General features: G+C 41.5%; 1 protein-coding gene across 2 annotated transcripts in view; it reads right to left on the reverse strand.

Annotated features, from left to right (window-relative positions):
- PPP3CC (protein phosphatase 3 catalytic subunit gamma) overlaps window positions 1–17,698 on the reverse strand; it is a 44,575-nt gene that overhangs the window by 12,965 nt on the left and 13,912 nt on the right. For both annotated transcript variants that reach the window (XM_072149341.1, XM_072149340.1), the window contains exons 2-4: window positions 7,186–7,383; window positions 5,447–5,571; window positions 2,198–2,309 (exon numbers count right to left, since the gene is read on the reverse strand). In XM_072149341.1, the coding sequence (XP_072005442.1) occupies window positions 2,198–2,309; window positions 5,447–5,571; window positions 7,186–7,383 (435 nt within the window). The remainder of the gene's footprint in view (window positions 1–2,197; window positions 2,310–5,446; window positions 5,572–7,185; window positions 7,384–17,698) is intronic.

Here is a 17,698-nt window from a genome sequence, read left to right on the forward strand (position 1 = left end):
TATAAATGGCGCCTAGTTCAGTCTGGACTCAGAGCTACTTAAGGGATATACATATCTAAGTAGCTGGACACATGGTGCAGCGAAGCAGATGGGCACAGCCACCGCCCTGACAGAAGCAAGTGACGCAGCAGAATCCAGGCAGGATTGTGTCAGGATCAGGAGAATGCAGGAGCCGGATACAATACAGAGGTGGCCGCACAGCAGTGGGAGATAAATGACACAGAAGATGTAATATATAGGTCTGCCCGGGGACTACAAATCTCAGCATGCCCGTCACTCTGCGCCTCTTGTAGCATGCTGGGATTTTCACAAAAGCCAAAGATTGCGTATGACAGATGTAGTTTCCCGGACACAGCAGTCCTATATACTAGGAGCGTGCATGGTTGTGAGACAGGTGCACGGCTATTGTTCCTGACAGTGGAGGTAGGAATTAACCAGCCCCATGCAGGTCTTTATCCCTGCCCTATGCTGATCCCATCACCGTGCTCCATTTGTCAGATCGGACTGAAAATTATGTCAATTATAGATTTTTATACAACGCAGACAGATGGCTAATGTGAATGCTGCCTGTTCCAGGTGTCAGGATTATCTCATGATATTTTACAGCTTTCACCCCTACGGCCCTATTCACACTTCAGCATGTAGCAACAGGTATTGTCTGCCAAAACAGGGATCAAAATACAACACAAGGCACAAATCCTTCTATGTTACTTTATGTTATCATCCCCACACCTGCTTTTGGCTGACAAACACTGTCAGGGCTTAGACGTCACAATTGTCATGTATTAGGATGAGACATAACTTCAGGGCTTCTTCCTGCACCCCTTCCTGTCTGTGCGCATTGGTGTAATAACCATATATAGGACGTCCAGGTCTCCTGTATCAGAGTCTGTACAGAATTCTTTAAGTCCTATATATTGTTTTTATAATGTATCTAAGCATAAACATGCATTTTTCATCATTTTTGCCTCTAAGGTTCCCCCTTGTTGCCTCTACGGGTCAGGTTTATAAGATCTCTTGCCCACATACGTAGTATTAGTCTACATCTGACAGCACTCCAAAGGAAAAGGAGTCTCCTCAGCTGTACAGTTATGTACTATAGAGGCTATGAGAGAAGAATTTGTATGGAAATAGTGTGTGGCTCACCCGTTCTGAAGGTTTTTCAGGGAGGGCTTCCAATCGAGCAGCACGGATCTCCACGTGACCAGCGTGTCCAATGAACAAGAAATTCCCGAAGGAAAGAAAGGTGATCCAGCGCATACGATAAAAAGATGCCACCAAATTTAATTGCAAGTTCCAAATTTAGCAATACATGCAAAAACGCACTACAGCCCTGCGTCCAGATGGTGGGCTACAGACATGAGCCAACAGGCTTGGCTCATGCCTGTAGCCCACCATCTGGACGCAGGGCTGTAGTGCGTTTTTGCATGTATTGCTGTATTTGGAACTTGCAATTAAATTTGGTGGCATCTTTTTATCGTATGCGCTGGATCACCTTTCTTTCCTCCGGGAATTTCATGTACTATAGAGGCTCTGCTCCTGCTCCTTCCCTGACAAGCAGGGCAAAAGGCTATTTCTATTGGCAGCACAGAAATCATAGAAATTGCTATGGAGGAGGTGATGGAGCATGTGTGTCCACTGTCCCCCAGTATACCAGGCGGACGTGCATGCTGACATACACTTTGAACACTAGGTGGTGCCATACTGTGTAAGTATATGGCATATCCCTTCTATAAGCAAATATGATCTTTACTGTTTGAACAAGCGCTTTAAAAAGGGTTGTCCGGGTTCAAACAAAAATATATACATATATAACCGGTCGAGGGTGGGGATTAAGAAAACAAAAGAAAGAGCTCCTGTTGTCCTGCGCGGTCTCCATCAGTGCCCTGCCTAGTTCTGACAATTTCCGGACGCAGGCTACAGCATTGAATCTACTGTTGTGTCGGGTGTGTAGGAGTGGTGTGTCGGTCGGCATGTACTCCTTCTGTATACAAACAACAGCACAGCACTGACAGGAGACGGCGCAAGACAACAGGAGCCCCGGTGAAGGTAAGCATAAGCTCTTTTTTGTTTTCTTAGCCCCCTCCTGGCCGGTGACACGCTTTTAAACCCAGACAACCCCTTTAAACTCAGGAGCACCATTCAGAATGTAAGCTGTACAAGGTAATGACCCCATCATTCAGCAGGAGATACTCACATTCTTGCTTGAAGGTGAAATACTCTGTCAAGTGTCGGCACTCGTGGTTCCCTCGCAACAAGAACAGAGTTTTGGGGTGGATAATTTTCAAGCTCCAGAGGTAGAGAACACACTAGAAGAGATAGAAAACCATAGAGAATTAAGTTACAAATGCAATGTATATGATATAAATTAATATCTTAGCATTATGCCATCACTATAGAAGAAGATTGGAGTAACCCTTGGATGCCATTCCTGTGACTTACCACTAGTGACACCCACAAGCTATAGGATTCTGGGCAATGGACTGGAATATGAATGCTAGTATTAGTATTTCTTATCCATCTCATATGCTGCGTTATATACCGCTCTCATTCAGTGATACATTCATAGTCGCTCTGGCAGATTAGATGAGATCCTGTAATGACTATACGGTGTCTGGAGTAAGCGCCATGTATCTCATAAAGCAATTAAAACTGTTCTCTGAACCTACACTGAGCCGGCAGGGGGCCGCAAATAAGGTTATACAGCCTGGAAGTAATCAGGAATCCGATACTAGTCTAAAAGCATCCATGGATGTGCCGAGGGAAGACAACGTGAGGTCACTCGTCAACGCACTGGATAAGTAATGTATGTACAAATGAGGGATACATCAAGATTTAAAGGGGTTTAATGCAAGAAAAGAATATGAATTTCTGGGTGCTGGGACGTCCAACAATTACTAGAAATGGGTCCCTATGGTCTACGTGGCTAAACCTGGCAGCTAATGATTGGAGGTGGGGAAGGGGTAAACTCCCTCCATCAGTTTGTCAATATGTAGGATTATTTTCTTATTGACCTCTTCCATTTTCAGCGGAGGGGGGGGAGAACTTCTGCTCCAGCCAGTTGTCTTTAAAGGACATCGACCACTAGGATGAAGGATTGTAAACCAAGTACACCATCATGCTGTTGTGTGCCCCCTCTGGCAGGATCTGCTCTTGTAACTTTTTATGCCATTGTTTTTTTTTTACTGCTTTAAACGTTATGCAAATGACCCACGGGGCTCCAGGCTCCATAGGTGTTAATGGAAGCCTGATTGGAAGCCTTGATTTCATGCATTATGAAACATACCTTGAGAATGCTGTAGTGACACGGATGCAGAAATATATCTTGTTTAATCCCTTATCTGAGTGGTTTTGTTCAAAAAACAATTATAAAAAATTCAGGACCTTGGGAAAGCTGGATTGCAGACTGGCTGCCGTTCATAAACACATTACACAGAGCTTCCTAAATTATCCAGACAGGACTAATCAACCTGAGCTGGATGACATATGCACAGCAGCTGGAGGATGGTGCAGCAATTGATTACTTCTGCCTCTCAGGGATAACACAGTGATTACATTATTTTCTGGAGCAGTGTATAATTAGGTTAAGAGGAGAAGCGTGGGGGCAGCCACAAGAGAGAGAGAGAAAGCCTCATTATCATAATTTTATAATTGTTTTTTTTCAACAAAATCACTCAGCACAAGATATGTTTCTGCGTCAGCATTCTCATGATGTGTTTGGTTCATAATGCATAAAGACAAAATGGTAAATTTCTTTTAATGGAGGCTGGAGCCGCTTGGCTCATTTGCATAACTCATAAAGCTTTTTATTTTTAAAAAACAATGCCAAAAGAAGCTGAAAGAAGATCAGATCCTGCCAAAGGTGCTCACACCAGTATGTCAGTGTTATCGGTTTACAATCCTTCATCCTGGTCATGCATAGCTCTGTACCAACTCTGCCCTGGCATAATGAGATCAGTTAGGATTGTAACCGACCTGTGGGCGGTTTAGTGTACAAAAAGTCCCTACCAGTTTGTATTTTAAAGGTAATGTACCATCACAATCCCTCATGATAAACCAGGGACATTACTCATTGATCCAGGCACCGTGACTGTGGTAATCTTCTTATATTTACTACCCATGGCCTCCTTCCTTCTAACATCAACTTTAATTTTAACTTTATGGCAATAGCTTGAAAGCCTGTTACACTGTCTCATCCTCCCCATCTTCTCCTTCAGAATCCCCCCCTTTCACCTGCTGAAATATCATACAGTGGGAAGGGGAAGTGCTCCAGCACAGTGTGACAGCTTGTGAAACCGAGGGGCAATGGTAAAAGCCCCAGGAGACCACAGCATTATTATAAAGGTTGATTATAGAAAGAATGAGGCCATGGATAACAAATATAAGAAGATTACCAGTGTCACGGTTCCTGGATTTATGAGTAATGTCCCTGGTTTATCAAGATGGATTTTGATGGTAGATTTCCAGGGCGAGTGGCAAAGTGGGCAGAAATTTCCACAAGTAAAAGTTTGCAGGCTGCTGCGTTTCTCTGCTCCAGGTAGGAACTGGTTTAGAAACATACGTTGAATGGCTGCCCTGCCGGATACATCCGGAGGCCTAAGCCTTTTGATGTATCCGGCAGTGCCGGAGAGGCATATGATAAATCTTCCCCTAAATATGTAAACAGATTTTCATAGAGGGAATACAGTAGTTCATAAACCAAGTGCCAGGTCACTGCAGAGAACCCCCCTCCTGTGTCCCGGGTCACTGCAGAGAACCCCCCTCCTGTGTCCCGGGTCACTGCAGAGAACCCCCCTCCTGTGTCCCGGGTCACTGCAGAGAACCCCCCTCCTGTGTCCCGGGTCACTGCAGAGAACCCCCCTCCTGTGTCCCGGGTCACTGCAGAGAACCCCCCTCCTGTGTCCCGGGTCACTGCAGAGAACCCCCCTCCTGTGTCCCGGGTCACTGCAGAGAACCCCCCTCCTGTGTCCCGGGTCACTGCAGAGAACCCAACTCCTGTGTCCCGGGTCACTGCAGAGAACCCAACTCCTGTGTCCCGGGTCACTGCAGAGAACCCAACTCCTGTGTCCCGGGTCACTGCAGAGAACCCAACTCCTGTGTCCCGGGTCACTGCAGAGCACCCCCCTCCTGTGTCCCGGGTCACTGCAGAGAACCCCCCTCCTGTGTCCCGGGTAACTGCAGAGAACCCCCCTCCTGTGTCCCGGGTCACTGCAGAGAACCCCCCTCCTGTGTCCCGGGTCACTGCAGAGAACCCCCCTCCTGTGTCCCGGGTCACTGCAGAGAACCCCCCTCCTGTGCCGGGTCACTGGATAGAAGCTTTGCTGCACCCTGGTGCTTTTGTCCCCAAACAAATAAGTATTCAAATCCCTATTTGCATTGTGTATGAGGCACCCTGTCCATCTCATCTATCAGGGCACAGAATAATCTTCTGGTTGTGTGAACCAACCTCTATACTGAAGTATCCCCGATCCACGTAGTCCCCTAAGAAGAGGTAGCGGGTAGTGTGAGGGGAACCTCCGACCTCAAACAGCTTCATGAGGTCGAAAAACTGTCCGTGAATATCTCCGCACACTGCAAAACAAGAGGGAAAGGAAAAAAAAAAAGAAACGTTACGAGTGTCGGAGCAGCGAGACGCGTTAGAAATCATCAGACTGTGCAGGAGGACAGGGAGGAACACGCCGAGTGAAATGGGTTGTGTTGCCCATAGCAACCAGTTGGAGCCTGGCATCCTTCCAGCACAGTTCTCCTTTTGATCAGCTTCTCCGTACGTCCCCACTGTGTTTTGCAATGCATATGAGCAGATTTCAGCACAGCGGCGGCTACAGGGATTTGTACTAAGCATTGTGACATTATTAATATAAAACTTCTAATGAACAAGAAAGGAAGCAGAAGGAGGACATATTTTATCCCCATAACTTATTTTTAGGGGATTTAACTAAAGAGAGAGACGTTGTATAAAGGCAGGTCAATGCACCCCTGATATGGAGGGGGCACATACTTCCATTAGGGAGAGGAGGGCAGCCTATAATGTAGGGGCATAGCAGGGCGGTGGTGGTGATGTCTCCTTTATAGCATTTTTCTGTTTATTACATTTCTTATATATCAGGGAGCAGCACTTGCTGAGTAAAGCCACATCTGCTCTGAGGGGGGGGGGGGGGGGGAGGGTAGTGGCAGACGGGCGTAGGTCCCAATACTTGGAAGGCAATAGATGCAGTCAGGCATCAGTGGGGCTGCAGAGGACGCATCAGCAAGGAATGGATTCAGAAACATTTAGGGGATTGCATTCTCCAAAATGGATGGTTTTGCATAATAGATGGGGACAGAAATATGTGTGGGCGATGTGAGAGCGGCACCAGTCTTACTGCCTTGGGCAGAACAAGCTGCTAATAGAGCCCAAGGGTCTGGACGCAAAGCATCCTGGTGCTGTATGCGACTAATCTCATTCTGATCATTTTACCTTCTTTTTATAGTTCTTTTAGATATGATATATATAGATATAGATAGATATATAGATATAGATAGATAGATGTAAAGTGCAGATTGAAAGAGAGAAGTAAATATATAAGATATGTGTATGTAACATTCAGCAAATTGTGCACTAACTAGTTTGGCTTTGGGCTTCCCCCAAGGAAAACCTCATTAGTTTTCATTCTTCAACCAGAGTAGTCCTGGTATAGGTGGCAGCTGACCCAGGGAGGGCAAGAGACGTTGATGTGATGCACCAGGGGTCAGGCAGAGAATAGTCAGTAACAAGCCAAGGTCAGGGCAAGAGACGTTGATGTGATGCACCAGGGGTCAGGCAGAGAATAGTCAGTAACAAGCCAAGGTCAGGGCAAGAGACGTTGATGTGATGCACCAGGGGTCAGGCAGAGAATAGTCAGTAACAAGCCAAGGTCAGGGCAAGAGACGTTGATGTGATGCACCAGGGGTCAGGCAGAGAATAGTCAGTAACAAGCCAAGGTCAGGGTAGGTGAAGTTATTGCATAGTCAAGGTTTAGGGCTAATTGTTATCTATCAGGAGCACCAGGGGTCATCATGAAAACACAGCAGAGACAGGTTACAATAGCAAGGGAATAGCTGTCGGAGGAGGCCGGGCACACTATTAAATTTTATGTTCCTTAGTTTTTGGGAGCCTCTGCAGACAAACGGGAAGCTAGGTAGTTAGATAGGAGTTTTCGGACCTACCTGTGATGGGTGCTTCTACCTCCAGCATGGTTTTTTCATGTCTCAAAATGGCAGCTCCTTCCCGGATGATGCGTAGAGCCACTTCTTCCTCCAGCCTCCCCTCCTTGACCAAATGGTTCTTCAAAGTTTCCAACTGAGGACGACCATCCACAAATACCTCGTTCATAGTCAGCCGCCGCGTGGGAGGGAAAGGGACGGCTGCAAGACAGAAGAGAACGTGTCTAGGGAGGTGATAGGACTGAGGGACAGATAGGGACCAAAGGTCAGTCCTTATGTATACATTATGGATACAGACAGCTATACATTCATATACTGACCAGAGACAAGTCTTACTGTATAATGACATTTTACATGTTACAGTCATTACACGTTACAGTCATTACACGTTACAGTCATTACACGTTACAGTCATTACACGTTACAGTCGTTACACGTTACAGTCGTTACACGTTACAGTCGTTACAGTCATTACACGTTACAGTCATTACACGTTACAGTCGTTACACGTTATAGTCATTACACGTTACAGTCGTTACACGTTACAGTCATTACACGTTATAGTCATTACACGTTATAGTCATTACACGTTACAGTCGTTACACGTTACAGTCGTTACACGTTACAGTCGTTACACGTTACAGTCGTTACACGTTACAGTCATTTTTAAGGCTCATATCACAATACCGTCCAGATTTCCGTTTCTTGCTTCCGCTAAAAAAAAAAAAAAATTAAAAAAAAAGGTAGAAAACTGAAATGTAAAGGATCTGTTATAAATCCCATTGGAGTTAGGCAATTTTTTATGTTGTTATCCGTTAGACAGTTATCCGTTTTTTGGGCGGAAAAAAAAAATAAAGTTTGGAGTACTTTTTTTCTGTTAAAAAAAATAAAACGATACATAACACATGATGCCGCACTGACTATAATGGATGACATTAAGTTATCTTTTACATTATGGATGGGATGGATGGTATGTGTCAGCTTTTACTTTGTTTTTTTTTTTATTAAGTAATAGACAGACAAAATAGTTAATATATAGATAGAAATATAAATGATGGATAGATTATAGATAAATGTGAGGTAGATAGAGGCAGATAGAAATTAAAGATCAATAGGTAGATGACAGATAAAAAAGCCACATGGATAGGTAGTAATGAGATATCTATAGATGACATCTATGAGTGAGCGATACATAGATATGAGACAGATACCGTATTTTTCAGACTATAAGGCGCACAAAAAATACTTTGATTTTCTCAGAAATCAAAGATGCACCTTATAATCCAGTGCGCCTTATATATGAACCCTACTTACAGACAACTGCTGCCTTGAACTGTGCACAGGTCTGCCACCTGCTGGTCATTCATCATTATAATCCGTTGCGCCTTATAGTCCGAAAAATACGGTAGATTGATAGATAGATACTTGAGGAAAGTCTTCAGAAGCACAATTGTAATAAAATGGTGGGTGCAAGCTACCAGGGTCAGGCAAACAGGTCCTCCAAAATATGTACAAAAAAAAAAAAAGGAAGCAGCGCTCCAGCGCAGGTAGATGTAATGTGAAAAGGTGGTGTCTTTATTCCATAGTAATGAGTGGTCTCTATGATATAAAGACACCACCTTTTCACCTGACATCGACCTGCATTGGAGAGCGGCTTCTTTTCTTTGTAGATAGATAGATAGGAGATAGATAGATTGGAGATAGATAGATAGATAGGAGATAGATAGATAGATAGATAGATAGATAGATAGATAGATAGATAGATAGATAGATAGATAGGAGATAGATAGATAGATAGATAGGAGATAGATAGATACATGATAGATAGATAGATAGGAGATAGATAGATAGATAGATAGGAGATAGATAGATAGATAGATTGGAGATAGATAGATTGGAGATAGATAGATTGGAGATAGATAGATAGATAGATAGATAGGAGATAGATAGATAGATAGATAGATAGATAGATAGATAGATAGATAGATAGATAGGAGATAGATAGATAGAAGATAGATAGGAGATAGATAGATAGGAGATAGATAGATAGGAGATAGATAGATAGGAGATAGATAGGAGATAGATAGATAGATAGATAGATAGATAGATAGATAGGAGATAGATAGATAGGAGATAGATAGATAGATAGAAGATAGATAGGAGATAGATAGATAGGAGATAGATAGATAGATAGATAGATAGATAGATAGATAGATAGATAGATAGATAGATAGGAGATAGATAGATAGGAGATAGATAGATAGAAGACCAATGTCTTGAAAGTAAAGTGTTTGTATTGGTAAAGGACACTCATCCGTCATGTTCAGTTGCATTACCGTTTATTCACCATCTGTTATTTTTTATGTATCGCAGGTAAATAAACGGAAATCCTGAGAGTAGTGTGAACTTAGCCTAACTCATGTGATGGATCTACTCAAAGTGTCAAGTATTTGTGTAAGGTGTAAAGAATGCTTTTATTCCCCCCTAAATCGTTGCAAATTCAGAAAAGGAAAAGTGTGGCATAAATTTGCAACAATGTAATAAAATCCGTCTTAAGACATATATGCATGTACAGATGTAACTACGGCTGCTTTGTGAAGGCCTCACAGGTTTGTTAGAGAATCTTAGTGAACAAGCAGCATAATGATAACTAAGAATCGCACCAGACAGCTCAGAGATAAAAGTGATGGCACAGGGAATCAATGAAATGATAAACTGACAGCTCGGACAGGGACAAGCAGCCGGCTACTCCGAAAGAGATGCAAAGTTCCACAACTAAGGAGGGTATGTAAAAAAACTTATACCCCTAATATAGCACTTACTGGCAATAATACAAGGGTTCGAACATAGGGGGGGGTCCTGGGATAAAGCAAGGCAGAGTCACTCCTGGATACGTCACATGAGCCGTCCAGCAAATCCAAACTATATACGGAAACGTACAGGAAGGTTTATATCTATACAGCGGGCTGGTAAGATAGAAACCCACCAGGGCCAGAACCAAAGCAGTAACTGCGGTATCCACCCGTGTGCATATACAAGTTACGGATCGGATGCTGCGATACCCCCTGTGCCCTGGGTGCTTCCAATAGCAGGAAACCCAATCTAGCGGCACCCCCTTCCAATAACAAGAGAGGACGGCATTCACACTACAGCAGCAAAGCCTCAGTAGTACCAAAGCACCAACATGGTATTAGATAGAGGAACTTGTGGGGGCATCACCATGACCACCTTGATCAAGATGCACAATTTGTGATCGGATCACAGCCCCCCATAGAGGTCCATGGCACCCAGTTATGGTACGCTCAGTTTTCAATGAGAAGCCCTCCCCCCTCCTCTTCTCACCTGGGCAGGTTTGTCAGATACCTGCAAGTTATCGCCATTTATCTTGCACCTGGCGCTAATTTTCCTCAATATCTGACAAACTCTATGTAACTTTCCAGTTTTCACCAACTTTGAAAAACGTTTTGCCGTTCCAAAATCACCAAAACCCTCCGGCAGCAGGTTGTCCAGATGAAGACCCTATAACAGCCATAGCAAGACAAGTTGGTACAATAGTACCAAGTCTGAATTTTTTTTTAGAATATTACATTTTTACGAGAACATAAACTAATTCATGTCCCCCAAGAAGGCTGGTCATCATAAACGCAAGAGAGGACAGGATAATGCAGAGAATCTCCATGGGTAATCGTTTCATCACTGCAGCTGGAATTTCTCACCAGTTCAGCGTTTAACAGGGTAATAATCTGCCTCGGGTCACAATGTTTAACCCCTTAAGGACGGAGGGTTTTTCGGCTCATTTCTCACTCTCCAACGTCAAAAATCCATAACTTTTTCATTTTTACGTGTACAGAGCTGTGTGAGGGCTTATTTTGTGCGTAACAAATTTTACTTTCCTGTAACGTTATTTATTTTAACATGCCGTGTACTGCGAAGCTGAAAAAAAATTCCAAATGTGGAAAAGTTGAAAAAAAAACCGCACGTTCTTGTGGGCTCAGTTTTTACGACTTTCACTCTTCGCTCCAAATAACATGCCTACTTTATTCTTTGGTTCGGTGCGATCGCGGTGATACCAAATTTATACAGGTTTTATTGTGTTTTAATACATTTTGCCATCTTCTGACGCTAATAACTTTTTCATACTTTGGCACACGGAGATGTGTGAGGTGTCATTTTTTGCGAAATTAGGCAATTTAAGGTCTGTGTGACATTTTGATCATTTATTTCATTTTTTATGTTATGTAGAAAGGTGTAAAAGTCGCATTTCGGACATTTGGGCGCCATTTCCCGTCTCGGAGGTCACCGCCGCCCGTAACTGTTTTTATATTTTGATAGATCGGGCATTTTGGGACACGGCGATACCTAATATGTTTGTGATTTTTACTGTTTATTATGTTTTATATCCGTTCTAGGGAAAGGGGGGTGATTTGAACTTTTAATATTTTATAAATTTTTTTTATTTTTTAAACTTTTTTTTTTCTTTTTTTTCACTATTTTTTAGACCATCTAGGGTACATTAACCCTAGATGGTCAGATCGCTCCTACCATATACTGCAATACTACAGTATTGCAATATATGGCATTTTTGCAGCACATTCATTACAATGAGCCACAGGCTCATTGTAATGGATATGCAGAAGCCATGTAGCCTCGTGTCAAAAGAAGACCCGAGGCTACCATGGCAACCGATCGCCGCCTCCCCGATGACGTTCAGGGGCGCGGCGATCGTAACAAAGATGGCGGCGCCCACGCGCCGCCTTCTTTTAAATGCCGCCGGCAAAGTCGCCGGCGGCATTTAAAAGAAGGCGGCGCGGAGGGGTTAATAGCCGCCATCGGTGCAAGCACCGACCGCGGTTATTAGCGGTGGGGGTTTTATGCAATATGCAAAAACCCCCACCTTTGTATGAAGAGGACTCAGCCCGTGAGCCCTCTTCATACATTCCCTATACCTCTGCGCCGTATATATATATATATATATATATATATATATATATATATCATTATACCTAGGACTGATCCCTGTTCTGTATATCAGTGTATAGGACGTAGTCTCCAGTATATATATATCATTATACATAGGACTGATCCCTGCTCTGTATATCAGTGTATAGGACGTAGTCTCCAGTATATATATATCATTATACCTAGGACTGATCCCTGTTCTGTATATCAGTGTATAGGACGTAGTCTCCAGTATATATATATCATTATACATAGGACTGATCTCTGCTCTGTATATCAGTGTATAGGACATAGTCTCCAGTATATATATATCATTATACAATAGGACTGATCCCTGCTCTGTATATCAGTGTATAGGACGTAGTCTCCAGTATATATATATATCATTATACATAGGACTGATCTCTGCTCTGTATATCAGTGTATAGGACGTAGTCTCCAGTATATATATATCATTATACTATAGGACTGATCTCTGCTCTGTATATCAGTGTATAGGACGTAGTCTCCAGTATATATATATATCATTATACATAGGACTGATCCCTGCTCTGTATATCAGTGTATAGGATGTAGTCTCCAGTATATATATATATATCATTATACATAGGACTGATCCCTGCTCTGTATATCAGTGTATAGGACGTAGTCTCCAGTATATATATATATATCATTATACTATAGGACTGATCCCTGCTCTGTATATCAGTGTATAGGACGTAGTCTCCAGTATATATATATATCATTATACATAGGACTGATCTCTGCTCTGTATATCAGTGTATAGGACGTAGTCTCCAGTATATATATATCATTATACATAGGACTGATCCCTGTTCTGTATATCAGTGTATAGGATGTAGTCTCCAGTATATATATATCATTATACATAGGACTGATCCCTGCTCTGTATATCAGTGTATAGGACGTAGTCTCCAGTATATATATATCATTATACTATAGGACTGATCCCTGCTCTGTATATCAGTGTATAGGACGTAGTCTCCAGTATATATATATATATCATTATACAATAGGACTGATCCCTGCTCTGTATATCAGTGTATAGGATGTAGTCTCCAGTATATATATATATATCATTATACATAGGACTGATCCCTGCTCTGTATATCAGTGTATAGGACGTAGTCTCCAGTATATATATATATATCATTATACCTAGGACTGATCCCTGTTCTGTATATCAGTGTATAGGACGTAGTCTCCAGTATATATATATATCATTATACATAGGACTGATCTCTGCTCTGTATATCAGTGTATAGGACGTAGTCTCCAGTATATATATATATCATTATACATAGGACTGATCCCTGTTCTGTATATCAGTGTATAGGATGTAGTCTCCAGTATATATATATATCATTATACATAGGACTGATCCCTGCTCTGTATATCAGTGTATAGGACGTAGTCTCCAGTATATATATATATCATTATACATAGGACTGATCCCTGCTCTGTATATCAGTGTATAGGACGTAGTCTCCAGTATATATATATATATATCATTATACATAGGACTGATCCCTGCTCTGTATATCAGTGTATAGGACGTAGTCTCCAGTATATATATATATATCATTATACATAGGACTGATCCCTGCTCTGTATATCAGTGTATAGGACGTAGTCTCCAGTATATATATATATATCATTATACATAGGACTGATCCCTGCTCTGTATATCAGTGTATAGGACGTAGTCTCCAGTTTATATATACACTCACCGGCCACTTTATTAGGTACACCTGTCCAACTGCTCGTTAACACTTAATTTCTAATCAGCCAATCACATGGCGGCAACTCAGTGCATTTAGGCATGTAGACATGGTCAAGACAATCTCCTGCAGTTCTCCCGAGCATCAGTATGGGGAAGAAAGGTGATTTGAGTGCCTTTGAACGTGGCATGGTTGTTGGTGCCAGAAGGGCTGGTCTGAGTATTTCAGAAACTGCTGATCTACTGGGATTTTCACGCACAACCATCTCTAGGGTTTACAGAGAATGGTCCGAAAAAGAAAAAACATCCAGTGAGCGGCAGTTCTGTGGGCGGAAATGCCTTGTTGATGCCAGTGGTCAGAGGAGAATGGGCAGACTGGTTCGAGCTGATAGAAAGGCAACAGTGACTCAAATCGCCACCCGTTACAACCAAGGTAGGCAGAAGAGCATCTCTGAACGCACAGTACGTCGAACTTTGAGGCAGATGGGCTATAGCAGCAGAAGACCACACCGGGTGCCACTCCTTTCAGCTAAGAACAGGAAACTGAGGCTACAATTTGCACAAGCTCATCGAAATTGGACAGTAGAAGATTGGAAAAACGTTGCCTGGTCTGATGAGTCTCGATTTCTGCTGCGACATTCGGATGGTAGGGTCAGAATTTGGCGTCAACAACATGAAAGCATGGATCCATCCTGCCTTGTATCAACGGTTCAGGCTGGTGGTGGTGGTGTCATGGTGTGGGGAATATTTTCTTGCCACTCTTTGGGCCCCTTGGTACAACGCCACAGCCTACCTGAGTATTGTTGCTGACCATGTCCATCCCTTTATGAGCACAATGTACCCTGTAACATCTGATGGCTACTTTCAGCAGGATAATGCGCCATGTCATAAAGCTGGAATCATCTCAGACTGGTCTCTTGAACATGACAATGAGGTCACTGGACTCAAATGGCTCCACAGTCACCAGATCTCAATCCAATAGAGCATCTTTGGGATGTGGTGGAACGGGAGATTCGCATCATGGATGTGCAGCCGACAAATCTGCGGCAACTGTGTGATGCCATCATGTCAATATGGACCAAAATCTCTGAGGAATGGTTCCAGCACCTTGTTGTATCTATGCCACGAAGAATTGAGGCAGTTCTGAAGGCAAAAGGGGGTCCAACCCGTTACTAGCATGGTGTACCTAATAAAGTGGCCGGTGAGTGTATATCATTATACATAGGACTGATCTCTGCTCTGTATATCAGTGGATAGGACGTAGTCTCCAGTATATATATATCATTATACATAGGACTGATCCCTGCTCTGTATATCAGTGTATAGGACGTAGTCTCCAGTATATATATATATATCATTATACAATAGGACTGATCCCTGCTCTGTATATCAGTGTATAGGACGTAGTCTCCAGTATATATATATATATCATTATACAATAGGACTGATCCCTGCTCTGTATATCAGTGTATAGGACGTAGTCTCCAGTATATATATATATATCATTATACTATAGGACTGATCTCTGCTCTGTATATCAGTGTATAGGACGTAGTCTCCAGTATATATATATATATACCATTATACATAGGACTGATCCCTGCTCTGTATATCAGTGTATAGGACGTAGTCTCCAGTATATATATATATATCATTATACTATAGGACTGATCTCTGCTCTGTATGTCAGTGTATAGGACGTAGTCTCCAGTATATATATATATATATCATTATACATAGGACTGATCCCTGCTCTGTATATCAGTGTATAGGACGTAGTCTCCAGTATATATATATATATCATTATACATAGGACTGATCTCTGCTCTGTATATCAGTGTATAGGACGTAGTCTCCAGTATATATATATCATTATACATAGGACTGATCTCTGCTCTGTATATCAGTGTATAGGACGCAGTCTCCAGTATATATATATATCATTATACATAGGACTGATCTCTGCTCTGTATATCAGTGTATAGGATGTAGTCTCCAGTATATATATATATATCATTATACATAGGACTGATCTCTGCTCTGTATATCAGTGTATAGGACGTAGTCTCCAGTATATATATATATCATTATACAATAGGACTGATCCCTGCTCTGTATATCAGTGTATAGGACGTAGTCTCCAGTATATATATATATATCATTATACTATAGGACTGATCCCTGCTCTGTATATCAGTGTATAGGACGTAGTCTCCAGTATATATATATATCATTATACATAGGACTGATCTCTGCTCTGTATATCAGTGTATAGGACGTAGTCTCCAGTATATATATATATCATTATACATAGGACTGATCCCTGCTCTGTATATCAGTGTATAGGACGTAGTCTCCAGTATATATATATCATTATACATAGGACTGATCCCTGCTCTGTATATCAGTGTATAGGACGTAGTCTCCAGTATATATATATCATTATACATAGGACTGATCCCTGCTCTGTATATCAGTGTATAGGACGTAGTCTCCAGTATATATATATATCATTATACTATAGGACTGATCTCTGCTCTGTATATCAGTGTATAGGACGTAGTCTCCAGTATATATATATCATTATACATAGGACTGATCCCTGCTCTATATATCAGTGTATAGGACGTAGTCTCCAGTATATATATATCATTATACATAGGACTGATCCCTGCTCTGTATATCAGTGTATAGGACGTAGTCTCCAGTATATATATATATATCATTATACATAGGACTGATCCCTGCTCTGTATATCAGTGTATAGGATGTAGTCTCCAGTATATATATATATCATTATACTATAGGACTGATCCCTGCTCTGTATATCAGTGTATAGGACGTAGTCTCCAGTATATATATATATATATATATATATATATATATATCATTATACTATAGGACTGATCCCTGCTCTGTATATCAGTGTATAGGACGTAGTCTCCAGTATATATATATCATTATACTATAGGACTGATCTCTGCTCTGTATATCAGTGTATAGGACGTAGTCTCCAGTATATATATATATCATTATACATAGGACTGATCCCTGCTCTTTATATCAGTGTATAGGACGTAGTCTCCAGTATATATATATATATATCATTATACTATAGGACTGATCCCTGCTCTGTATATCAGTGTATAGGACGTAGTCTCCAGTATATATATATATATATATCATTATACATAGGACTGATCTCTGCTCTGTATATCAGTGTATAGGACGTAGTCTCCAGTATATATATATATATCATTATACATAGGACTGATCCCTGCTCTGTATATCAGTGTATAGGATGTAGTCTCCAGTATATATATATATATATCATTATACTATAGGACTGATCTCTGCTCTGTATATCAGTGTATAGGACGTAGTCTCCAGTATATATATATATCATTATACTATAGGACTGATCTCTGCTCTGTATATCAGTGTATAAGACGTAGTCTCCAGTATATATATATATCATTATACATAGGACTGATCCCTGCTCTGTATATCAGTGTATAGGATGTAGTCTCCAGTATATATATATATATCATTATACATAGGACTGATCCCTGCTCTGTATATCAGTGTATAGGACGTAGTCTCCAGTATATATATATATCATTATACATAGGACTGATCCCTGCTCTGTATATCAGTGTATAGGACGTAGTCTCCAGTATATATATATATCATTATACATAGGACTGATCTCTGCTCTATATATCAGTGTATAGGACGTAGTCTCCAGTATATATATATCATTATACATAGGACTGATCTCTGCTCTGTATATCAGTGTATAGGACGTAGTCTCCA

The sequence above is a fragment of the Engystomops pustulosus genome, chromosome 4 (assembly GCF_040894005.1).
Source record: "Engystomops pustulosus chromosome 4, aEngPut4.maternal, whole genome shotgun sequence".
Classification (NCBI taxonomy): Eukaryota; Metazoa; Chordata; class Amphibia; order Anura; family Leptodactylidae; genus Engystomops; species Engystomops pustulosus.